This window comes from Apteryx mantelli, chromosome 1 (genome assembly GCF_036417845.1).
Source record: "Apteryx mantelli isolate bAptMan1 chromosome 1, bAptMan1.hap1, whole genome shotgun sequence".
Lineage (NCBI taxonomy): Eukaryota > Metazoa > Chordata > Aves > Apterygiformes > Apterygidae > Apteryx > Apteryx mantelli.
Window position 1 is genome coordinate 34,373,391 of NC_089978.1, and position 25,922 is coordinate 34,399,312.

The following is a 25,922-nucleotide window of genomic DNA, read 5'->3' on the forward strand; positions in this document are numbered from 1 at the left end:
TTTACGTCGTGCCGACGGCCGGCCCCGGAAGTGACGCATTCGCGGTGGCCGCCAGTGTTGTCCCCACGTGTTGGCGGTGGCAGGAGGGAGCGCGGCGCGGCGGATGCACCCGGGCGGCGACTTCGGGCCCGACATGAACCCCTTCCCCTGGTACCCGCCGCCGCCGGGGCTCCGCCCGCCCGTCTTCTGCCCGCCGCCCGCCTGGGAGCCTGGCTTCTGGGCGCCGCCGGAGAGCTACGCGCCGCCCGGCGCCTGGTACCCGCCGGCATATGGGGAGCGCCCGCGGGGCCCGCACGCCGGTAAGGGGGGCTCGGGCGGGCCCGCGGCCTCCTCCCCCTCCGCGCCGGCGTGTCCCCGGGCTGCCCGCACCCCCTGTCCTGGGGGCTTCCTCGTGCGCGGGCCCCGCCGCGGTGCTGACCCTGCAGCCCCGGCTCGGGGCCCGCCGGGGAAGTGGAGCGCGTTTTAGCGGCTATGTGAGTAACCGGCTCTCTTTCTTTTGGCGATACGGTTTGCTGAAGGTGGCAATGGCAGTTTCCCGCAGGAATGGCAAGGCGAGCAAGCGCCGGGGTTTTATAAACGCTCTCCAGGCGGAAATCACAAGCAAAAGGTATGGACTGTGTCTGTCCCATGGGACTTGTGTCCACGCTCTGCTGCAGAGATGCGTACTCTTGTCTGACCCTCTTACTCCTGTACGAGAGAAAGCATGTAGCAATCAGTCTGTAAACCTTGACCCCACTGAAGGAATGACATGTTTATGCCAAATGTTAAAACAGCTTGAGTTTATAATAACTTTTTTCTTGCTGATGCCCAAATGAAAACGTAATGAATCTATTTGAACAATGCCTGGCAGGCAGATCACCTTCATGTGGATGGTGGGAGAGGGAGGGATCTCTACTGCCCTCTGAGCACTTGTGTGTCGTGTGACAACAGGCACAGATTGATGGGGAAGAGACTTGGGGATGTGGTCCTAGCTGTCCTCCCAGCTGTTGATAAATCTGTGCCTGCCTGGTATGTGTTGGCAGTAGCAATAACTGATGGGAAGATGGTAGCAGAAAGAATCAAGTATTGTGTAATTTGTTTGGAAGCTGAATGATTTGAACTTTAGTTTTATGACATTTTAGCTTATCTTTAAAACTTTTGAAACATTTTAATTCATGAAGTAATCATCAAAACACTTATGAAAGTGTTTCATGATTAAGAATAGGGGTGCCTTGTAATTTGTAACTGCTGTCTTGAAGTCTGAATGTGTCTGTCTTTCTTTCTTTCTTTAGCAGAACAAAAAGAAAAAAGAGCCAGTTTTCTCTCATTATTGTGATACCTGTGACCGTGGCTATAAAAACCAGGAGAAGTATGATGAACATGTTTCACAACATACACAGGTTAATTAGTTTGTCTTTTTTATTTAAATTTTGATTTTTTTAATTTCATGCCTGATACGTATTTAGCTTTAGTCACTCACTGAATGAGAGACCTATCAGAGATTTATGAGCTACAAAAAATGTTAACGTGTTTTCTGAATACTTGTGTAGGGGAGCTCTCAGTAATATTTTTGGATTTATTGCTGAAGTCATTTTAATGTCTCTTTTGCAAAGTGTTGCTAAGTCATAGGAGAATTAATTCATTGATGTCAGTAGGGCATGGCAATATTTTCGTGTGAAGAGGGTTTATGTGGAAAAAATATTTTAAAAATCCACTCCTTTATTGCAAATGACTAACAAAATTTAAAACTGCAGACCCTAGCAGACTTTTCTTTTCAGTTAACTTCATGTTAATTTAAAGTATGAATTTAAAAGTATGTTATTCCTTTTTACTTTTTTTTAACAATCATATGTTTGTTTTGAAACTGTATAACTTAAAAGCTCTGTGCAACTGTGTAATAATCTGTCACTGATTAAGTTTGTTTGAAATGTACTTGAATGCTTATTATAATTTGTTTGTAAAAACTTAGAAACTTAAAACTTAGCAGAAAAATGTTAACTTCACCCCCTTACCTTTATCTTACAGTGCACAGAAGAAGGTTGCAATTTCAATGCACATGAGAAGCTAGTTCAGATACATTGGAAGAATGTAGGTATCCCAGCTGAGCCCAAAATAGGAGTCTCTGCAATCTTTAGATAGGTCTCTTTTCTTATACTTTTAAAACTTTTCTTCATTCTTCTGTAATGAGAAAGTACCACCTCACTCTAAAGGCTGAAAATCTGTGCAAGAAAATCATGTAAATGACAATACATTGACTACTGTGTCTTTTAATGGGTTCACTTTCTCATTGCTATGCCCAATCTCAGCAGTATTGGGCATGCAAACAGTGTTATGTTAATGTAGTAGGTGAATTTTATTGTATTATTTTTAAACATGGGTAAAATGCTTTTTCCTTAGGTGCATGGTCCTGGTGCTAAAAAAATAAAGTTAGATACTCCAGAAGAGATTGCTAGATGGAGAGAAGAAAGAAAAAAGTAAGAAAGACTTGCTGCCTGTGAATTTGTCTTACTGTATTTTCCTTGTGTGATAATTGGGTGGCACTTGAAAGGCGGTAGCAGCATGCGCTTAGCTAATGCTAAGTGACGAATGTGCTAGGTGCATAGAGGTTAATTGGATGTTTATAGTAGGAGGTGAAATGTTTGATTTGGGTACCCCAGGTCAGATGATGTAGTTATTCCTTGTAGCCTGAGCACTGAGATGCTGTAGGTCAGAAATAACATTTCCAGATGTTCTTAACTTTTTTTATGCTGACTCTAATTATAATACTTCCCACTGTGTGCAAATTCCCACAGTTTAAGTTGTCTCAGTAGGGGCCACAGGGAGGTCTCTTAATTTTTAAGAACTTTTTATATTACTTGACACCCTTCTTTTGGATGAGAACAGAATCTGTGAGTGACTATTTCTCAAATAGTCTAACTCATGTTGTATCTGGGGTGTGAGGTAAAGTTCATATGTAAGTGGTACTTCTCATTCTGTGATGTTTAGCTTTCATCTGTTTACTAGCATTGGAGTATTTAAAAATTCACACTTTACCTCCTTAAACCTAATCCCACTGACTTTTCCTGAGACGAACAGGGTAAAACCTGCCCTTTTCTTCAGCAGATAAAAGATGCTGTAGATTTTGCTCACTTCTGCTCCTGACTTGGACTGCAGTCTTGTGAATGGTCAGTCCAAGGCTTTTGTCCCCTTGAGCGCGAGTCCTTTCTGCAGAGTGAAAAGTGACATAAATTTAATTTCAAGATCTCTTTACATTTTGATACTTTCACAGTATACTAGTCATCTTTTTTTTACTGAATGTAAAGCTGGTTATCTTCAGTGAAGTCTTACTGATGAACCTGGTGTGCGTTTATGTCAAAGCAATGCTAATGCATTCTTGTTTTGAACTTGGCTTCCCTTGACACATTATTACATAGTAGCTTTGTAAATAGAGTGGGGGGAACACTTCTTGTTAGCTCCAATCACTTTCTGCTGTGTTCAGAAGCAAAATTTCTCCCCTTGTAGTGGGAAGGAGCAAATCCCTGTAAGTAAAGCCACCTCTAAAGGAAAAGTTTACTTTTTTTGTGCAAAGGAAAATTTTCACAATGTTGGCACATCAGAGCAGTCAACTTTGTTGTTGTACCTGCTGTTCGTTTTTTACAACTGAAGGTAATCTGTAGATTCACCTTAAAAAAACCAGCTTTTGTTGATACAAAAGCACTTTTTCTTTTTTTCCCCCCTTTGTCCTGTGTTTAAAATGTCATAGTAAACTAGACAAAAATTGCTTGTGATCTGTGCGATTACATACTTGGTATAGTTTTGGTTACAACAATTTCTTTTATTTAAAGGATGTTAAAAATTAGGATTTATTTTTACTTTTACCATAGATAATATTGTCTTTTCTTCAACAGTGGTATTTACAAAGGCTTTATTACTTACAATGAAAAGCGTTTAGAGTGTTAGTAAAAAACATGTTCTTAGATTTCTGTCTTGTGAAGACAAATATACGAAGTATTTGCATGCAGTGTCTTCACCATTCACTTTCAGTCTTGTATACAGAGATTTCTGTTTTGGGATGTTCATGGAATTGTTCCTATCTAGTGGCTGATGCTAAGGTTGTGTTGAATGATGCTTAGGGCTGTGTGTGTAAATATATGCTATACTGCATGCTAGAGCATTAGGGAAACATGAATTGAATGTATAGTCATGTTCTGGGTACTATTTGCTTGGGTTGGGGGTTGTGGTCTGAGTCAAGGCAAAATGTGTCTACAGTTAATTGTAAGGATGATGCTGGATCTTTTTTTCTTAGCTTGAGTTTTTGGAAAATCTTTTGCTAGATATCACTTTTGCAGATCAATGTAATCTGCCTGGGGTGCAACACTGCTGAAAAACCTTTGCTTCCCGTGACATGGTGAAATAAGTGGAAGTGAAGTCACTAACACACGCGCGCATGCAATGTGGAATTGGGACCTTCTAAGCCAAGCCCACTAGATGGAGCAGTGCTGTGACTTAATTTAGTACTTCCGTTGCTGTGTGGGCATCTTGTTTGGCTCTAATGGATGGGGGGAGAATGACTACCTGGGTGGCTTTTGTTACTCTCTGTACAGTGAAGGAGCGGTGCTAACATCCTCTTTAACAAAAAAGAAAAAAAAAGCAAAACAAAAACAACAAAAAAACTCTGAAGCTTTTGTGAAGCAAAAATTGGGTCTCCAGCAAAGAAACTGTTTAGTGCTGAAGGTCTGCTGTTGACTCGCAGTAAACATTGCATTGTAAAGAAAAAAAAGAACACCAGAGGGAGTCTGAACTATTAGGCAGTGTGGGCTTATAGTGACAGGAAAAGCCTTTTTTCTTTCGAGAAGGTCCAGTCAGAGCTAAGAAAATCTTTTTGGGTCATCAGTGATATGTTTCTAATCAGGTCGCAGTGATTTAGTGTATTTATTTCCATGCTACACCCTTAACATTTTTGCCTTTCTTGTTCCTTCCGCCAGTACAAATAATTACTTATAGGATTGAGATTTTCTTTTTAATTATCTGCTGTGTTGCTCAATTATGTATCCTGCTAAAATCTATTACAATGAATCAGTGTTTAAAGTGCAGCATTGCTTATTTAGAGGGAAAAGGAAGGGAAAGGGGAGAGCAGGTAACAGGTGGGTGTCTTTGTTTAAAGTATGCCCGCTCTGTTTTGCTGTCATTCAAACTCCATACGATGTCCTGTTCATCACTGCAGCCTTTGTGTCTCTGTTTACCTAAAAGACTTTTTAATGGCTTATGGCCTACTAAATCTGCAAAGCCAGGCGATCTAGAGTTAGGCAGAGAGTGACAGAAGTGAAGTTCCACAAAATCTTAGGGCTTCCATATGTTTTGCAGGCAGATGGTTGTGAAGTCTGACATCAACTTTAGTGATTAAAATTGCTTTGTTCTGTGTATTCTCAGCATTTTTTTTTTATACGCAAGCTCAAAGAGAGTTACTTACAGTGGATGTATTGATGCATTTCCTTAACGTGTCAGAATGTGTTATTGCTGTCTTCCATTCTTTCCCAATGAAATCTGGATCCTGCTAGCCCATGTACGCCAACTGTTCTTGAGCAAAGGTTATTAGAAAGAATGCAGCAAGGCTGTTCTCATGTTAAGCGGAATCTTCAAACTTAGTTTTGCCTAGGTCTTGATGTAACATTAGAGAATTTTCTTGATTTTATGTGATGCTTGCTTCCTTCCCCCCCCCCCCCTTTTTTTTAATTTGTTGTTTTCTGGTCCAGTTAGGGACTGTCTGCTGCATTACTTTTGGAGTATTTCATGTGCTGAATATGCACTTAATGAACAAAGCCCAATACTGCTGACAAAACTACTTTTTGCTAATTTGTGGTCCTGTAGTTGAATAATAACCCTGGAGTAGCTTGGCTTCCTCCCTGAAGGTGCATTTGTAGTAGTAAACTGTGATTAAAGCAAAACAATTTCTTAACGCCTGGTAAAAGTGGAGAAGACAAAATAAAGTGGATTGATCGTATTGGTAGATCAAGGTAGACACAGATGAAATAGCTAGATTTACTATGAATTGCTGGTGTGCATTAGCAATAAAATGCCTAGGAGTCTCACAACAGTATTTATCAGCTCTCTGGGCCATACATGTCCCCTGTGGGCCATCCATATCCACTCTGCTGTTGGTTGTGCATACACAGTGAAGGCTAGCTCAAGAGGCAGTTTGGTTACGGTGCTGTTCCTATGAAGTTGATAAGCTTGTATTGTTCTGGACCCAGAAGTTCATTGTCTAGACTGCTGTAGAAACATTCTCTTTTCTGCTAGATGTTGGTGAAGCTCTGTGTGGTGTGTGTGTGTGTGTGTGTGTGTGTGATTTTCCCCCCCCCCCCCCCCAACTCCTTTCTTAGAACTACTTTATTCTGGTGTTTATGCAGGCAAGGCAGGGTGCTGCTGGACTGTAAAACGTTTATGACTTTGGCTGCTAACCTCATTTATTCAAAAAACATCTCTTCACTAAGGCATGCAAGTTAGTGGTTTTGCTCAAAGTCACCATTCTCTGTCTCTAGGAGTTTAGAGTATATTTTACTTGCATATCACTTTATCTGCATGTGTCTGCCTGGCATATGTAATGTACTTGTCTAAGCCTGAAATCCACAGTTTTCTGATGTTATCCTGACAATTTATACTGAAAATCTTCCAACTTGGATTATAGTAAGGGAAACTGCCACTGTTATAAAACAGGGCTGCTGCCTTCTTGGGCGGTACTGGGTCCTTCATGAAATCTGCTGTCCCTGTCCATCATGTCCTGGTTTAACTCCCTGTTCCATGAGAACTCGCCTAAATTTGTAAAGCCTCTATGGTGACTGATGAGGTTGCTTGTCTTCAAGCTCTGACAAGTTGTTTACAAGATATAGATGGTAGACTTTCTTCTACTATTTCACTTGTGCCTCTATCTAATGTCTTAACCTTATTTTATTGGGGGAAGAGGGCACACCTTCTGAGAAGGATGTAAAACCCAGTTAACTCATCAGTTTTAATGCATGGCTCTTTATGTGGAGAGATTCACTACAGACTCTTCCTTCTGGATTGTTGTGCTCATGTTCAGGAGCAGTCTTCCTAAATTTGGTCTTCCTGAGTAAGAATTCTCTATAGCAAAAAACTTCCCCTCCTTTTGGCCTCTCTTGAATACTTTGTGACTGTTCTTGGATACTAAAGTTTACAAAGTATGGGTCTCTTGTAGATCAAGACTGTAATGTTTGCACTGTAGGCATCTGCCTCCACTTAGGGACCAGTCCAATTTTGCTGCCTCCGTGGGTAGCTCTAGCTGATGCAATAAGTTTTGTCAGCAAGTTTTGTTACCGCACGATTTGTGCATCTATATAGAAATACAGTGTAAGCTCAACCTGTTGCCTGACTCCGAAAGAACCACCCTGAATTCAGTGGCTATGCTACAGTCGAACATTGTCTATGCAAAAAAAATCCCATTATCTATCAATCTCTTGCAGACAGATCTCAAGCAGTGGAACTTTCTGGTGTAGAAGAAGATGCAGAAAGCTGAACTGATATTGTTGCTGGGTTCTTCTATTTTTATTTTTTAAATATTCTCCTGAATTTACCAACCTAAGCTAGAGATGACCAACCTGTGTTTCTTAAACCAAATGCAACTTTCAAACAAGTCCATGTACTTCCTGTGCTGTGGCTGTGGTATGTGATGAGATGTGTAGTTGCCCTGATGCTGGGACATTGAGGTGGGTGGGTGACCTTGGTCCCTACTTCTACTGCTTGCTCCCAGCAGGGGCTACAGGGGTTTACTTGTCCCAGTCACCCTGGGACCTGCTGGTGTGTCTATCCCAGCCTTGTCACACAGCAGAGCGCCTGGGGAGGTGGGACCTGGTCTACCTTGTAAAGAGACCAGCGACCTGAACACTTGAAAGTCTAGGCCTTGCTGGCTGCAAAATCCTTAGACTGAAAAATAAACCAGCAGCCACTTACTCATTCATTGTGAATGAGGCAAAATGCTCAGTGCTTTCAAAATAGGTGCATTCTCTGCACGAGGTAGAAGCAGTGAGTAAAATGCTATTTAACATTTGTGTTAAGGAGACTTGGAGAAAATAAATGCAATTCACACAGGTGCTGTCACATGCAGGCACACTCAAGCTTAAGATGTGAGCTCCCTATAGCTGTTAGTTATCGCCTGTGTCAACTGAATGAGTGGTTTAAGAGAAATCTGCCTGTGTTGGCGTTGAATTGAACTAAGTGTTCATGGAGTCCGCTGCTGTGGCTCAGTGGAGGGAGTGGTAACTCACAGGAATGAAAGTGGGAGGCAGTCTTTTCTCAAATCGTGTTGAGAGCGTGTCTGAATATGTCCTTAATCAGCATAACTATGGGACCACTTTGAAAACTCATTTGCTCCAGGATTAAGGGTCTTCCTTTATGTCTTCTAAAGAAAAAAAAAAAGTGGTTAAGACAAGCTTAGGGTTATTTTGACCATAACTATTTATTTATGGCTCTTTCCTCCTGTGGACATTACTTAAGTGAAGGAAAACACTTTATCCTAAATCTATGGAGAGCTGCCAAGCACCAGGGGTCTTTGTGAATGTGAAGCTCTTGAGATTACATAATTCTCTCCATGCTCGCTGTTGGCTGGAAGTGTTATAACATGGATGAAGAAATGTAGCTAATGGGGAAGCGCAGAAATAAAACATCACATCCTTATGCTCTCTTGAGAACTATATGTCTGAATTTCTGGGAGAAATCCCAATGAAAATAGATTTTGACAGCTCATGTTTAAGTCCTCTTAAAGAAGACAAGTTCTGTAATGTGTTTAGGTGTGTCTTTTAGAAAATGTTTTTCATCTCTTTCTCTTGGTCTGTGGTTGAAGCTGTCATGTATCAGTCTGAAGCTTAGCATTCTTGTAAAATGGGGAGGGTGCATGTGATAAGATTAAATACTTAAAGATAGATGGGTGTCCTTTTTGATAACTGTATGTAGTGACTAGCTGTTTTATGTTTCTTGTTGCTCTATTTTACTAGACTTAAAATATTTATACCCCATGTTACTGTCCAGAAGAAGTTGCTTAGTGTGTGTGTGTTTCCCATTTATCACCTTTATCTCAAAGCACTGGATTTAGCTAATTAGTGTTTACCGAGCAACCAGCATAGCCATTTCAGGGCTTTGACAGTAACTTACAGCAGGCTTGCGTGTTAGAACCAGTGTGGCTTTCGTCCGCAGGGAAGAACAGTTAGGAAGGAGGGAGGTGGGGAATGAAAGAGAGGGATGGTTTGTGAGATGATTATAACAGTAGATTTGTTTCAATCTGCATGACTTAGCAATTTTTCTTGAAGCCAGGAAAAAAGTGCAGTAATATTGGTGAAACAGAGGTCACTGTGCAAGCACAATACTGAATATTGCTCAAGAGGAAACTTGTGTGCTTTTCTGTAGCTATCACAGTTAAGGGATCCTGTACATCCAGAAGTTGTTCTTTTAAACTTTTTTGATATTTAAAAAACTCAACTGGCTTGCTAAAGGTGTGTAGCACCTTTTAAGACCCTTCATATACTCCCAGTGAAGCACCACAAAATTAAAATTGAGAGACTAAATCGTGTGCTGTTGTCCATAGGGGCCGGCAGAAGCTCCACAGGCATGACTAAACTTTTTGCCTATAAGTTGTTCAATTGTTAGGTAGATCTAACAAAGCCTCTTCTGGTGTGCGTGTGGGTTGTTTTGTTTCTTTGACAGCCAAGTATGTAAACATAAACATGTTCTGGTTTCTTTTTCCTCACCAATGCCTTTTATAAGAAGGAAACAGTCTGTTACACTTCCAAGAAACTCTTTAAAAATATATCAAATTTGTGTTTATATGGGATGTTAGTTTGGTATAGGGTGAAATAACTAAGATGTATAGTAAACCTTCTAAGAGCAGGTGCATTTTTTTTCTTCTAGAAATTTTCCTACTTTGGCAAACATTGAAAAGAAGAAGGTGATGCAGATGGAGAAGGAAGAAAGGGGAGAAGTGCTGACTACTCCACTGTTTGGGTAAGCATTTTGAGGCAAGCTTTTTCACTTTGCTCCTAATGAGTTCAAAAGTACACTCCTTCGCTCTGGTCCCCTAACACTTACTGCTTTCACTGTACACGCTGTCTAGCTGTCCTTTAACAGAGGACAGGTCACTGACAAATTGCAGGTGTAATGCTCCTTTGTTTGCAGTGCTTCATAGTACATTTTAGTCAAATTAAACAATTATATTAGAAACTTGATGTTCTCACTGAATTCTGTGTTCTGGCATGTTTAAAAAAACCCACAATGTAATGGCCATTCATTAGAACACCCATAACCTTGGGTTGAGTAAGAAATAATGGAGATGGAATTAATACAACATAGTGAATCTACATGGTCTAATGCCGGAAAATGGCCAAAAGAGACTTTATGACTGGATTTGGCTTCTTACTCCCTTCTTCAGATGATAAATCAAAGCAGTGATCAGCTGAGGAGGGAAAATGTAACTTTATTTTCATTTTCATAGCTGAATTAGTGCTGCTGTTGCTTCTTTATTCTACCCTCCATCATCTTTATCTATCTGCTACCTTTGTTCTGGGTCTAATGCTTACTCCTCTTGGATTTTCTGTTCTCTCCCTCATACCGTGAATCATTTTTCCAGTGTAATCTCTGCTCTTTCTCTTCCCTCTACTGCTTTTTCATTAGCTTTACCTTAGCACCTGTAGGAAGACCACTTTTTAATGTTGGTATAATGATCCATGTCCTCAGAATGTCATCTCTTTAAGTAGAAAAGCTGAGCTGGAAGGCAAGAATAGACTGAATTTGCTGTGGTAGAGGCTCTTGTTAAATCCCATTTGCTGTTGCATGGAAGGGAAGTTGGACTTTGCCCACATTAAAAAAAAGTGGGAGGGGGGAGCCCTTCACCATGGTAAATCCTTAAAGATGAGCAAGTTGCACCAGTGCAGGATAGGGTTCATGCCAGGCTAGCATAACTTGTTAAATAGTAATAGTGTAAATTGCCTTGGTGGAGAGTGTGTTTCAGAAGCCAAGACTTCTTCCCACCCCCTCCAACTGGTTGCCTTTCATGACTTTTGAAGGCCTCTAGGAAGGGTTTATAAAAGACTGACGTAAATTTTCCTTGTCTGAAGGATATAAAGTTGCAGAAAAACTTCAGAGGCAAGGAACCAAACCAAGAGCATTGAAACTTAAAGCCCTGAACATATGGAATTGTGTCTGGAGATTCTAACAAATGAATTATGCTTGTTATGGTAACAAACTATTTGATGTCTACAGGTTTTTTTTTTGGTAACTCCTGTGGTTCTGCTAGTGAATTGAGTCAGATGCAGTACATGTCAGTCAAATTCCTGACTTCTCTTACATGTGTCAGTAACTTTACAGCTCAAAGTTACTGATTGTTTGCTTTCATTTGGTGACCTTTAACTCTGAGTTTAGAAGTATCTTTCTTTCTCCCCCCCCTTTTTTTTCCCCTCCTTCCTGAACTACCAGTGCTACAGATCTGATATACTGTCCAAAAAGTTGTCATTTGTGCTTTGTATATCAACAATAAAGATTCTAGAATAGGTGCTTATCTGGCAAAATTACTGATGCATGAGGCAAAAATAGCATATAGGTTGTTCTCTGCAAGCTGTACTATTAAAGCAAATAGCTCAGTAAGAATTAGAAAGGATTAGATACTTAACACTTCTACAGCACTTTCCATTTGTGGTTCTCTGAAGTGCTTTACAACTATTAATTCTCGGCATCCCTGCATATGAGATTAGAGATACCGAGGACCACTTTGGCAATCTGTGTGGTGTCTTGCAACAGCTGATTAATAGCACATAGCTCTTTGCTCCCTTTGAACAGGATGTGAAGAATACAACTTTCAGTAGAGGAAGGCAGAAGACATACTGGCGTTTGCTGGGATGTCTTCATGACCTTGGAGTTTCTTTTTGGGCGTTCAGTGGTCACAGGGAAATCAGAATGTTGGTTTTATCCCTTAGTCAAGGACAGCATTTCTGTTGAACCCATACTTACTCAACATTTTATAGGCTGTACAGCAACATGCTGAATTTAGAGCCCTCTTGTGCAAGATACTGTACAAATTCACAATAATAAAGTCCTCTCTCTTGGACAGAGGTGAATTGCGCAGGAAAACACTAGTCTGCTTTTGTGGATGAGACTTGTGTTTTGCACTACAGGAGAACTATGGTAGATGATTCTGTGAGAGCTGAGTAATCAGTGTTAGAAACTACTATGAAAGGACTGGAGAATGAAACAGAATATGTTTTGTCACTAAATGGCTATAAAGCCATTTTGAATCCTGTATGTGGTTCTTCTCAAGAAGGATTTAATAGAACTGGAAAGCTTTGGAAGAGAGGAACCTTAATAATGGGAAGGCTTCCGTACAAGCAAAGGGGTGGCTTGGAAAGGTTCTCCAACAGACGTCTAGAAAATTGCATAGGGAGAAGAGGTGAATATAATTATTTGCTCTTTCTTGTAACCCAAGAAAGTTGGGGTTATCAAATGACCATTTCAAGCATCAGAATGAGAACAAACTAAATGAGGTCCTCTTTCACATAATGTCAGAACCTTACTGCAAGACTTCAGGGATACCGTAAGTTTATACAGCATCCTATATCATGGCGTGCAAAACCATTAGTGTCTTAGACCATATCTGACTAGAGATATTCCTAGTGGCTGCTGAAAACTGGAAAAATAAACTAGAAATGTGACTGCCCTTTTTTTGTGCTCTTTGCTCTTTACTTTTTTGTTTCCTTATGTATGCTCCTGGCTGCTACAATGTACCAGGTTAGAAATACACCTTTGGGACTGTACTTGCAGATGCATGAATCTAGAAGCAGGGAGAAGTTTTGGGAAGAAACTCTTGCCCAAGTATGGTATTATACCCTTGACTAGAGTTTACAGGACCTCTGCCATGCTGTAGGTGAGACTGCTGGAGAGAAAGTACTGAGCAAAATGAACCATGGGGCTCATTCAGGACAGTGAGATTTTGCATGTCTTTTATGGTTGGAATGTGCTGATGATCATTTGCAGCCTTGTTTTGCTGAACAAAGTTTCTGTTGCTTGAAAAGAAATATTTTCAGGAAGCTGAAGTCACTTTTATATTTGCCTTTCTGACTAATCCAATACACCCTACTCTTGTAGCCATGGATTTTGGAGGACAGTTTGTTAGGCTGTTCAGGTACCTTCCTTAAACATTTCTTGTGTGGACAGAATAATCTGAAATATTACTAGAACTAGCATGCTGTGCTTTTTCTGTAATTTAGGAGTTGTGAGGATTTTTTTCTTTTTTTAACATTTTCTTGATAGAAATTTCCTTTTTTTCTTCCTCTTTCTCCATCAAAGTGAAAAAGATGAAAAAACATTTGTTAGCTGGAGTCAAGGATAGGTAATCATTGCAATTGACTGTGTCAGATGGCCGGATGGATTTAATGCAACAGGATCCTTCACTGAGCTGTAACTGGAAAAAGGAGATTTCGGCAGTGGAAATATGCTAATAGCAGATGCTTCCCTTTTAATTCCACATATGCTCTCCCTGTTTTGAATCCCCTGATTGCTTAAGTGATGGAAATATTGGCTTTATAATGTAAAATGAAAATGCTAGGTCATCGCACTGTAGATGATGATAAAGGAAATTGCTTAGCTCTCATACTCTTGTTTTGTGATTAAAACTTGTAAACTTCAGACTTCTCCCATAGGTTTCAACTTTGTCCCATTACCCTGTCAATGAGATGTTCTATGACTGTATGTGTGGTCTGGTACAATGTGTTAGCTGAGCTGGGGTAACTCCTGGCAGCACATTACACTGCTGTGCCTTGAGTGTGGGCCTCAGCCTTTTGGTTATTTCAGTTGATTGTAGGTTGTCATTTCTATAAACTTTGCATTTTTCTTCCCCAGCAAAATGAAGGGGATGTGGAAAGCTCCCGAAGATGAGGAGAGGTCTGGGCAGCAAGGAAGACAGAAGAAAAAGCAAAAACGCCAGTTCTGGAAGAAGTTTAAGAAAAATGGTGGAGGTGATAATGTGCCATCACAAAAAACTCAAAATGTAGCTAATGGACCAGAAGACCATGCATGTGAGAGAGAAGATGAAAAACAGCCTCCTTCGGAGTCTCAGGCATGTGTGAAGGACATGGACCCTCTCAGTCTACTGGCAAGCAGTGATGTTGGTAAGATAAAGGCACTTGGAGAAGTTTTATTTTAAGTAGCTCTAGTGGAACAAGCTGTTCACTAGCAATTTCTGGGGAGAGCTGGGTACTTGTAAAAACATGTAAACTGTGTCCTTGATTGGAAGTGGGCTAATTGGATGTGTTTGTAATAGAAAAATCTGTTAATAGAAAACCGATGAAAGTCTTAACAATGTTTTTGGAGAAGAGTACTTAGGAGCCTGCTGTCTTCTCTTTGTGACCGGGATTGCTGTGCTGTGGCTAGAGTAGTTCCAGGGTCAGCAGGATCATAAACTTGTAACTTTGAATTTAGTTGAACATCCCTGTGTCTAAAACTCACTTTTAGAACTTCCTTTTAAATGGAAATTGCTGTGCAGATGTATCCTGATTCAGGACATGGTCTTGTAAGAAAAGAGACAGTGTGATTATTGCTAAGATGGGCTCAGTGCTTTGCCTAAAGAAAAAAGGAGAGGGGCAACTCTTGCATTTCAAGGAGCTTCTGCCCTGGTAGGCTTGGCCTGTTAGAGAGGAAACAGTATCTCATGGTCTTTCAGAGTGAGAGATCTTTCTCTTGTATGCGTGTATCCTACTGATGCGTGTACATGTACGCTGGTAGGAGAAGCTAAAACCAGTAGGCTTGGCTGACATGGTTTGAAAAGAAGCTAAAATATAAAGTCATTGAAGATGGAGGAAGATTTTTGCTTTAGAAGAACACTTTAGATGCTGTCAACAATTAGGCACTTAAGTTTGTTTGTGAGCCAAGTTGGTCATGTTATAAACATTGAGAAAAATATAGCGGATACCTCTTACATGTTTGATTCTCCTGTATGAACTAGGAAACACTGACTTTTATGCTGTATCATCAAGAAATCTTTTATCTAAAGAGGAGAGGAAGTTGGGATACAGGATGTAGCAGTGTCTTAGATTTGAAAAATGTCCAGGTTGGGTATTTCTCTTATCCATATTTATTTTAAAGTGCATTACTAAATTAAAATCAATACTTAGTTAACAAATTGAAGATGATTTTTTGGGGGCTTTTAACAGAGCACAGCTCAATTCTATCTTTATTAAAGTGTTTGCTAAAACAATCTTATTCTACCTATCGTCTCCAGAGATTAGGAATGATTTTTTTTCTTTGAACATGCTTAGTTGGGAGGAAGAGTGATTTGAGCCACAGGGAAGTGATGCTGCAGTCATTTTAGGAAACGCAGTAGGGGTTGGTATTAGACTATCAAATTCTCTATTTGAGGCACTGTATAGAAATGCTTGCTTTCATCGGTGCTGCTCAGCTTTGGACTGAGCTAGCTGCTATAGGAAGACACACGGTTAAAATTTATGCTGCCTTTCTGCTGGAGAGCGGAGGGGATACGATAGCAGTAACTGGGGAGGCTGCCTACCTGCGTTTCGGCGACGATGAGGAGTCTGGCAAGCAGAGTGTAATGTGAGAGGAGAAAAGAAATAGTGTCAGAGTGGTTTTTTTTTTTTTTTTTTTTTTTTAATCTAGATACTGAAACTTTTGCCAGCTAGTCAGGGTTTTGGAAGTGCTGCCAAAAAGCTTGTGTGCAGCATTACATGTTCTGCCATAAATATTGCACAATAGCCTAAAGAACTCACACCAGCTTAAGTTACTAAACTAACTTGTAAAATAAGAAAATCTTTGCTAAAGCCGAAAGAAGAATAAAGTAATTCCACAATGAAATTATTTTTAAAGACTATTAAATATCCTTTTCTGTTTTGAAATAAAACAGTACTGAGAATGTGAAAACAAAACTGATTTACTTGTGTAAGTGAATTATTTAAAATGTTGGCATTTTTCTCTTTTGATACCAGTTTTTGCTATATTATCTAATTTGATCTTGATGCTCTCTGCATGTGACTTTTTAAAATATTGCTTCTTTAATTCTTTTGAGCATGTTTTGTTTCCACATGCTGGCAGCAATATAAACTCTGCTGATATAACTATTTATAATATAGTGAGCAGTGATGTAGGACTCTTAGAATATGGCATGTAATCTGACTTGACTACCTATTTTTAGCAACAAGGCTAGAATGCATCCCTTGGAAAGACAACGTTTGATGTTGAGGTTTTCCTCTTGAAAACATAATCTTCAATTAGTGGGAATAAGAACTTGGCATCCCTATGCAATTTGTTTATTCCACTAATCTGTGTGTTGGAATACTAAGTATGCTTAAATATAACTATTTTCCCATGGTGTCTCCATTTTATTTAATGATAAAAATCTAGTTATACCAAAGTACAACTGTTTTTATGAAGTAACTTCAGTTATAAAAAGTAAAAGAAGAATGCGGTACTTGCATACTGCACATTTAAAAAATACAACTCTGATTGTAATGAGGAATATATAACAGGAATATAACATAAATAATAACAAACATGATACCACTAAGAATTAAAAAAATTTTTTTAAACTTACGATTTTTGCTGTCTAGACACATTTTGTTGGAGTACTTAAACCTTCTTAGCAAGAGCAGCAGCCCTTTCTTTCTGCAGAGGCAATGCATTTGCCTAATGTATTCGTCCAAGTTCAGTTCAGTGGTTAGTTCCTTCTAGCTTGGAAGGAAGCTAAGAAATTGAGTGGGAGATGATGAAAATTTTCATCGATTTGTGAACAGAAACAGTGTAAGAGGATTAGATCCATCATCTCTAAAATTGAGGGATCTATTGAACAGAAACAGTCAATTTTATTCAGCAGTGCATATTACTTCCTACAGTAGGTTTTATGATTGAGTAGAAAATGTATCCCAATAAATGTTTTTCTGTTTTTAGCAAATTTAAAGTAATATTTTTAGCAGTTTTGGAAAGCTGTTTTTGCATGTCAAACTGATTTCTAATTTTATGTCTAACAGCATTTAAGAAAAGCTTAAAGAAAATAAAAGCAAAAGGTGCCCAACCTGTGTGGCACTTTACCATTTTGAATATGATAGAAGTAAAAGGTAGCTATGAATCAAAATACTTGGAAATAAATTCCTGTGCTTTGTAATTGCTTAAGTGTATGCAGACGCATTATATCCTCCATTAGAAAAATGCACCACACTTAGCATGAACTTCCCATGTAATTGCATATTGACATGGTTGCCAAACCAACGCAAATCAGCTCTTTTGCAAAGAGAGGACAAAGCAAACAGAGGCACAGTAGTAGTTCCTATAAATACATATGAATTTAAATCAAAGTTACTTTACCAAGTAGCAAGAGTTCCTCTATATCAAATTGCCTATTGCTACTGATATATTAGAAAAAAATAGAGGTATATTTGTAATTTTAAAAATAAAGAGCTTGTGTTTACTCCTGTAGTATCATCATCTTAAGAAGTATTAAGCAGCTTTCCTGCTGTCATATTCAAGCTTAGGCAGATGCGGGATGGGAGAGGGCCTGATTCTTTTCTCTGTAAAAATAACATTGCAACTAGTCTTCTCTAGAAGTTTCTATAGACTCCTTTCTGAGAACATTTCTAGTAGAGGGTTTTTAATATTTTATTTTTATAGGTTTATAATATATATGAAATGCACATACAGGTTTATTAAGAAATGCTTTTCAGTAAACACTGCTAAAGTTAACAGGGGGAAATTACCTGAGAGTTTTTGCAAGATCATAGTGCATGTAGGTCCTTTCCAACAAATTAAAATCATCATAATTTTATAAGTTTATTTTTAGGAAGCTTTTTCTGGTAGGTCCTTTCTGTTTTCCTGGTATCCTCAAATTAGGTGGTTTTGGTCCATTTGCCTCCTGTCTTACCTTCCTGGTATTCTTTCTCAAGGGCAGTTTTAGACTGTAAGATCTCATTTACTCAGGCATATCCATAATACTCTGTAGGGGTTTAGGTGTTTAACTATCTGAAGCGCTGCTGAAAACTGATTGCCTAATTTGTAGGCTGAGTGCCCTTTAGAAGAGTTTTTTGCCATCCAAAAATTTCTTTGCCTTTAAAATTCTCACTTTAAATGAGGAAATTCTCCTTTTTACATTATTGGCTTTTGAAGCCGCCCCTGCTGGACTAAATCCAGCAAGACTTCAAAACATATTATGAAATCCTTGCTCTTTCTTTACCTGCAGTTGATAATAAAACCTATAATTAAATCCTCTCTGTGAAGACAGAACCAAAAAGCCCAAGCTTTTTGTTCAGAGAAGTCACACTTTTTGCTCCTGTAGCTTCGCCTGCAGGTCTGTAAGCCAGTGCTTAAACAACTTTGCCACTGAATGTGATTGGAGGGTGGGCAGGTGTCATCCATCCACGACGCTGAGTGATGGTGCCCAACACCAGTCTTGCATACTGCTCAAATGAAGATTTAATAGCAAAGCTGGCTGTTAGTGTACAGGAGCGCCTGGAAAAATCCCTCTCACCTTTTCTTTCCACGCAGAATCTGACAAGGATGAAGCAGCTGCTGAAGACGGGAAACTGGGAACGACTGTTGTTCCCAAGCAGGTCACCTCGGCCCTGAGCTCGTTGTCGGCCAACTATGGCAGCGCATCCGAGAGTGAGCCGGAAGGTGCGAAGGAGCTCAGTGAAATTCCTCTGGCTTTTTCCTCTCCCCTTCTCTCTTCCTTCACCCCAGTGCTGTGAACTGCAAACACAGAAAATGTGATTAGAAATAATCTTTCTCTCTGAAAGAGGGGAAGTTGGAAGGCTTCACCCTTGGCTTTCTGCCCTCTCCCATTCCTTTGTACAGGCCCTATATATTTATAAATGCAGCGTTTGACTGCAGTAGCCCAGTGGCAGCACTTGTTGCCTGTGCCCCTAACTCCTGCAGTCTGTGGGTTATCACAATTTCAGTCAGAACCTATAACTTCTTGAGAAAAGACTTTTATAGGTACTGTAGAGAAATCATAGGTGTTACAGAGGGAAGTACAGCATGTGAGCTGAGGCTTACATTAAGCAAAGATGTTAACGTAGTGCCAGTTCAGGGGCTGTATCTCAAAAATACTCTCCAGTTTGCTTGTGGTGACAATGCATGCTAGTACTGGTATAAGTCACGTACAAAGAGGCTGGGATGAGTATGACCCCCAGTTTTGAGCGCTGAACTGGGTTACTGTGTAAGCCATTATTTTTTCCAAGTACAATGATAACTCCTGACCTTGAAGAAGCACCCAGAATATAGCGTTTATGCAGTCAGCCAGTGCACTGCACTAGAATGGCCTTGTCCACTTGGACTGTGCTGCATCTAATTCTGGTCTTTTTCTAGCCCTGCAGCATACTTTCTAAAGTCCAGAACAAAGTTTCCTGAAAGATTGGGTGGTTTTTTTTCCCCTCTTTGTTGCTTGTCTTTTCCCACCACTGTGACCTGAGTTGAAGGGTGGAGATAAAATTTGCCTAGGGTGTGTATCATTGAACTTCCCAAGCCTTTTGGAGTCAGGCAGTTGACTTTTTTTTTTTTTTTTAAGGGGGGGCAGGAGGGGGCAGCCTGTCTTCAGTCTCACTTCAGATCATATTTGAGGAGTGCCAGGAAAATGCTGTTACACTCACCCTGTGAACTAATTTCCATGGCCTTAAGGGCTTTTTCCATAGAAGGCTGTTGGATGTTGCAGTAAAACTTGAACTCTGTAGTGCTTGGATTTGGTGCTTCTCCAAGTGTATGATGCAGCTTGAAGAGGAGAGTTTCTCTTCTGCATCCCATTTCTGTAGTATCTGTGCTTGCCTCAAATTTTGCTTTAGGGGAGTCTTTGCAGTGTCAGTGTAAGGCAGGGAACTCTGCTGCACCTTGTTTTATAGATAGTCACTATGCCTTATCTCCCTAGATGGCTTAAAAGTTAGAGAGTGTCTGGCAGGGAAGGGAATTGAACTTGGGCATCCCATGCCCTAACTACAAGATGATTCTTTTCTCATCAGTCAAATTTGCAGCAAGATACTTTGAACTGGAAGCAATGCACTTTCGAAGTGATCACAGGCAGAGACTTAAGTCTGTTCAACTCTTGATGCTTCCCCCCACCCCCATATAATTGACTTTAAGCATCTTACTTTACTTTCTGTGAATATTCAGAGAATATTCTTTGTATTTAAAACAAAACAAAAAAATCCAAACTCCTCCCTTTCTCCAAAAAGCCATGCTCATCTTTACATTAGGGCAGATGAGTAAGAACAGTACTAATGAACTGCCAGTGCATGGGGATATAAGGATGTTAAAGAGGCCTTTAAGTTTGAGAGCTGAAAATGTCTTCTTGTCTTTAAGAAGTCCCTGTCAAGATTGCAGCAAAACCTGAAGAAAACCAGGCTGTGCTCAGAAATACATCTCAAGCTACAAGTGTTCCTCAGAATCCAAATCCGAACCAAGAACATGCAGAATCTACAAATACAACATTAAGAAGCTCGAATTCAAATGCAGGTACCCCCAGAGGCCCTGATAAACGGGGGAAGAAACCATTACCTGTCCTACCAAAGCGGCGTCCAACTCTGCTGGAAATGGTAATGATCTTAGTGCTAAAATAATGCTACTGTTGTAGAGCAGGCTTTATTTGAGTGGTTCTCCTCTCCTCGGCAGGAAGTTACAGTGGTCTTTTAGCAAAAGCCCTCTCTTAAAATAGTTAAGTGAGTGTTCTGCTCAGAAAAAATATAGTTGTTTAAATAGACAAATAGAAATACCTTGGTGTGCTTTCAGATGACAACGGACTTTGAGCAAAGATGACAACTTAATTATGTGCCTAAAGTGAGCTGCACAAAGGACAAACCTTTATTCCTCCCTCTCCCCTTCCTGTGATAATATCCTGTAGCTTGTGTGCGTGCGCTGTTCTGATCTTCTTCCCTTTTCCCTCAGCTTTGCTTTTCAGCTGCCCTCTCCTAATTGAGGAGCACACAGTTTTGTTTCAGACGCAGTCAGAGGTCTTGTAGATAAAGGTGTCATATGGGTGACATGTAGAGTGTTGTTGAGCTGCAACGACAGATGCATGGGTCTCTTCTCTGTAGGCATGTTTAGAGCAGCCTGTGGAAGTGACAGCAGTGGTGTCTCAGAAGGGTAACAAGAGGTTTATAGGGGTGATTGAGTCCAAGATATTGTGATTCTGTTCTGAGTAACAGTCTGAAGCATCCTATTTGGGAACTTGGTGGCTTTCTTGGTATAGACAAAGCTTTGATTAGTATTTTATTACATTTAATACCCAAAAGCAACATGAGCTAGGAGGTCAGATGAGGTAGGCTACCCTTCCGCTTCTGTAACTAGCCAGCATAACTTACTGCAGGCAGAGTGCAGGGGGAAAGCAGGGTGCCCCTGATATCAGTACTCTGAAACTGCAGGGGGTGCTTAGGCAAGAGATACCTGAATGGTCCTGGTGAGCCACATCCCAAGCTGCAGATGTGGCACAAATCCCTTGATAGTCTTTTTAGCGCACACTATCTTTGCTGCCAAGAATTAAAGCTGCTAGTGACTGAAAAGGAAGCGTTTGCCCTTTGTACAGCTCCCTAAGCATCCAGTCATCTCTATCTCTTGCTCTTCAAAGCTGTTGGTGATCAAAGCTATGAGGACTCTGAAAAAAGTCGTATGAAGTCCCACATGCTGAGAGAAGTGGCATAGATGCTGACAGAACGTTGGAAGCCTGAATTGTAGCTTGGCAGTATAGTCTGTTTTCGAAATTGCATTTTTTGCTTTATTTTTTGGGCTTTTAATGTTTTTCAAAACTGCTATTAAAGGACATGTACTGTGGCTGTGAATCGCAAAGGAGTGACCGAGATTCACAAGTAGACTTCTGCTGTCAGAAACAGTGTATGAAAATGTTGAGGAAGCAAAGTTGAAATTTTACAGTGGATCACTGCTGAGAACTTCTTCAAAAAGCAAAGAAATAGAGTTGCTTTAAAAAAAAAATTGTATCAGTGAAATGATGCTTAAAAGAAAGGTGGGGGTTAGAAGAATAGCTGCAGAGATCTTTATTGACACTCATTAGGTAGTGATCTTGGGCACTACTAAAACATGTTTATCAGTCATCCACATAATAATGTGTGTTTAGCTATGCTGTGTGCTGACAGAATAATGAGGCCTGCGTAGCATTGCTCTGCAGATATCTGTCACTACATGAAAAAATAGAATACAAAGGTGTTACTTGTCCAGTCTGAATAAACCATGGCAGATGTATGACAAACTTTTTTTGCTAGGTAGGGTGATGGTGCATCCCATCTGTGCCTTTGTGAGGCTGTTTGGAAATTCAGCAGCTCCCCCAACTCCTACAAAGAACATCATTACACTGCCTCTTCTCCACCCTAATGTGCATCTATTAGTTCAGTGGGGGGGGTTCCAAAAGCCATTTTAGCTGCCAGTACAGGTAAATATTGAAGGTGAAATGCTTGTGTTTTATAGGCCAGCTGTCTGTAACACATCTTAGTAACTGGTCTAAATAGAAATATGCACACTTTTTGGTGGCTGGCTAGACCCATTGTTGAAACTTATAACAACAGCAGAAAAGCTTCTCTGGGGCATTACAGGCCAAATTTAGCCAAGATGTGTACTTGATTATTTGCAAGAGATCTGTATTAGTTGTAGATTTAGCTAATTGCTTTAAACCTGTAGCTTGTTCAGAGTATTAGTTCTGCTGATACTCTCAATGACAAAATGTCCTTCAGCTTCTGGCTGTCTTGTGTGTGTGTGTGTGTGTGTGTGTTGTTGTTTTTTCTCCCCCCCCCCCCCCCCCCCGCCGTAATACTAAAATGAACTTTAGTGAGGCTAAAGGAGATGAGGGAGATCTCTAGCATTCTGAGTAAGCTATTAGAAGACTTGTTTTGGTGGATTATATCCCAAAACAATTATTGGTATTTAAAACCAAGGTCTGATGACTTTTACTTATACTGCCTTTTACTTATAAGTGTTTTCTAATAGAAGATATATGGGGTATTAAATTACAGGTGCTGTAACCTGAAAAGTCTAAATGATGCTAATGGACTTACCATCATGATGGCCTGTTCATGGCCCAGATTGCATTCTTTATTTCAGGTGTTAATTATTATCCATGATATGAAAACATGGTGATCTGAATCTACACTGGGAAATAATTGGGGAGGAAATTCCTGGTATTTAGATATATTCACTAACTTTGGCCACTTGAGCAAACTGAGAATGGTGACTTAGTCCAAAAGAAGCCATCAGATTTGTCAGCTTGTTCCACCTGCCTTAGTGCATTAATGGGGCTAAAAGTGGTCCTTAAACACATGCATGTTGGGCATGCGAGTGTTTCCTGTTGGGTCAGTGGGACAGTCATGTACAAGTAACTGTACTCAACTGCAGCCCTTGGAGGCTCTACAGGCTGCATCTGCAGAGCACTGTTGTAAAGGTGCTGTTTGACCATCAAACTACACTGCTTCAGCAGCTTGCTGCTGCCCAAAAGGCAGGTCTCTCACTGCCTCATGCTTTCTGGATGCCTGACCCCACTTCTTTTGTGGTACATTGAGCCTTTTGCTGACTCAGTTCAGCTTTCGAACCCCCCCCCCCCCCCCAAAAAAAAAAAAAAAAACCATTAGTCCCTTCTGTCAGGTTCATTTTCCACTAATTAATGAGTTCAGTTGACACAGCAAGGAGTCTGATCAGCACAAGAGCTGGCTCAAGAGAAGGGACAGTGAGCCTTTAGATCCCTCTAGCTGTGCTGTCAAGTCATAGCCCAATAAGCTGTGTGGTGCTCCTCTGAAATATGCGTGTTGAATTTGCCAAAACAACTGTAAATTGGGAGCAGAGCACTGAATGTGGGAATACATGGCTTCATGTGCTTTGTCTGGTAAGGCAATCTCCTGATCTCTGTTTCCAGGCCTTGAGAGAGAGAGCCAACTCTATATGTTTAAAGATGTTTAAAATTGCCAAGTAAAGCAGTACATCTTGCTAGGCTTGCATCCACTATGGGTCAGTAGAGGGAAATGTGCATCACCTTCTCTTCTTTCCTTCCAGTTACTAGCCCAGGACATCCGACATGAAAGGAACGTGATTTTGCAGTGTGTTCGATACATCGTCCGAAATGACATGTTTGGACTTCATTTAAAGACAGAACCAGCAGCTGCAACAGAGGCTGGTCAGACCTCTAAAACTACAGAGTTTTTGACAGACAAACTCAATGGATCTAATTGCTCTTGTAGCTCTGACTTCCAGTTAACAGGAGGAGAACAAGATGCATTATTAACAGCCCAGAGTGAGAAAGCGCCCGTAGATCAGACATCACAGATCCCTCACTCGGCAGATGAGGAGACATGGGAAACGCCAGCAATTCAGTGTGAAGAAGCACTGTAGAAAATGTTGTGGAAAATACAGCAAAGGCTCAGCTTTTCTACCTGACTGACATTTTTTGAAAGACATTATTATAACAAAATAATAATTTAAAAAAGTATATTGAGAACTGTTAAAACCACTTTTCTAATCTGTCCTGCGTGAGGTGACCTTTTCCTTGTAAAAATGGCATCCATGTTGAGTAATTGCTTTTCCCCTATGAATGAAAAATGGCAGTGGCACAGAGCATGGTCTTCACTAGAATATCTGCTGATCCCTGCTTTTGAGCCTCAGAACTTTGAGCACCTTACCTTGTTAAGAGGAAATGAATCGGAATTTAAATCCATCGCCAGAGCGAAGTAGTGTTGGGTAGAATGGTTCTCCCCCATCTGAAGTCATGGCCTAGAGTGTCTGGAAGTATCTGAATGTAGTTTTGAAATGATAATTCAGTGTCATTTTGTTTCAGCTATTATTGATCTGAAATGTAAAACAAAAGAAATGAAAAAAAATAACTGACCTGATTCAAAGTACTGCACCTCCCTGAACTAATCTTAATCTGTTAATTAAGTGGAGAAATGGAAAGACAGTAAGGATGTGAAGTGATACAAGAAGCTTTTTTTAAAAAAAAAAAAAAAAAAAAAAGGGAGGGGGGAGAAGGAGGGAGGGAAGAGTAGAGTCAATACCTACCAACTGCTTGTGTCAGTGCTAAACTGTGGGTTTTTTTGACTTCAGGCACCCATTGTTAAACCATAGGCCTTAACTGCTGTCATAGGCATTGCCTGACAGATTTAACTCTTGAAGCAAACTTACTACTGAGAGTAATAGATTTAATTTATTGAAGTTTACTAAACTTAGAGTTACTTGTTTGTCCCTTTATTTTTTAATATGCATTGGGAATTTGAGTTGGCCTTCTGGAAAAATGTCTTCCTTGGTATGTTTTTATGATGCTCATACAGCATCTAGTGATGTTTTTCTTCCTAGAATTGTGCATTCATTCATTCTTCTGTGTGATTGCACATACATGAGCTGTTTTTGAACACTGAAGAAGTATCAGCCAAGGTTTAGAAACAAGTTATGTCTTTTGAATACATTGTGCATTTGTTTGTCAGAATCCTTCTTGTAATGTGCAGGTGTGAGTTTGTCACATTGACACTGAAGACATGTCATGAAAGTAATCTATAGTCAAAACTTCCACTGAAGAGTAATTCTCCACTTCATCTTTTAGTCATGGTTAAATGTTGGAGTTAAATTGCCTTCTCAGGGATTGATTTTATTTGTTTTCTTCTTTGATAGAAGTCTAGCCATCCATACAACTGCCTAAAACATGAAGATTCACGTGGGGTTTTTAGTTGCCTAATAACTGTATTTACTGTCCTCTTGTTCTTTAATGTGTAACTTGTGCCATTTATGTGATGATGCATCTCACTTGTGGAGTGCAGAAAACAAGGAATAGATGGAAATTCTGTCCCACTGCTCTGCTATTTATAGTTATAACTGCATATTGTGTTTGTAATGCACTGTCTAAATTTATGGAATTATAAATATCAACACCCTTGTAGAAGTTGTGTGTCTTAAGAATATATGTGTAGAATAGATTGAAGCAGCGATCATAAACATTTATGCTTCCAAGA

The 25,922-nt window shown here is 40.0% G+C and overlaps 1 protein-coding gene across 2 annotated transcripts; it reads left to right on the forward strand.

Moving 5' to 3' along the window:
- The first annotated feature begins 65 nt into the window (after positions 1–65).
- On the forward strand, positions 66–25,922 carry NUFIP1 (nuclear FMR1 interacting protein 1). 2 transcript variants are annotated; one of them, XM_067292358.1, is made up of 10 exons: positions 66–299; positions 519–607; positions 1,272–1,379; positions 2,005–2,067; positions 2,377–2,453; positions 9,874–9,966; positions 13,849–14,117; positions 18,490–18,618; positions 20,296–20,528; positions 23,980–25,922. In XM_067292358.1, the coding sequence occupies exons 1-10, from the start codon at positions 104–106 to the stop codon at positions 24,313–24,315; spliced, it is 1,593 nt and encodes a 530-aa protein (XP_067148459.1). In that variant the 5' UTR covers positions 66–103; the 3' UTR covers positions 24,316–25,922. The 2 variants fall into 2 exon arrangements, with proteins under 2 accessions (XP_067148459.1, XP_067148462.1); XM_067292361.1 differs by having other exon boundaries at positions 1,275–1,379.

What these genes read in the sequence shown, in the direction of transcription:
- NUFIP1 (XM_067292358.1), top strand. Translation starts at nt 104, where the DNA reads ATGCACCCGGGCGGCGACTTCGGGCCCGACATGAACCCCTTCCCCTGG. An exon ending in CTGACTACTCCACTGTTTGG is followed by an intron (nt 9,967 to 13,848) that starts GTAAGCATTTTG and finishes TTTCTTCCCCAG; the next exon opens with CAAAATGAAGGGGATGTGGA. An exon ending in ATCCGAGAGTGAGCCGGAAG is followed by an intron (nt 18,619 to 20,295) that starts GTGCGAAGGAGC and finishes CTTGTCTTTAAG; the next exon opens with AAGTCCCTGTCAAGATTGCA.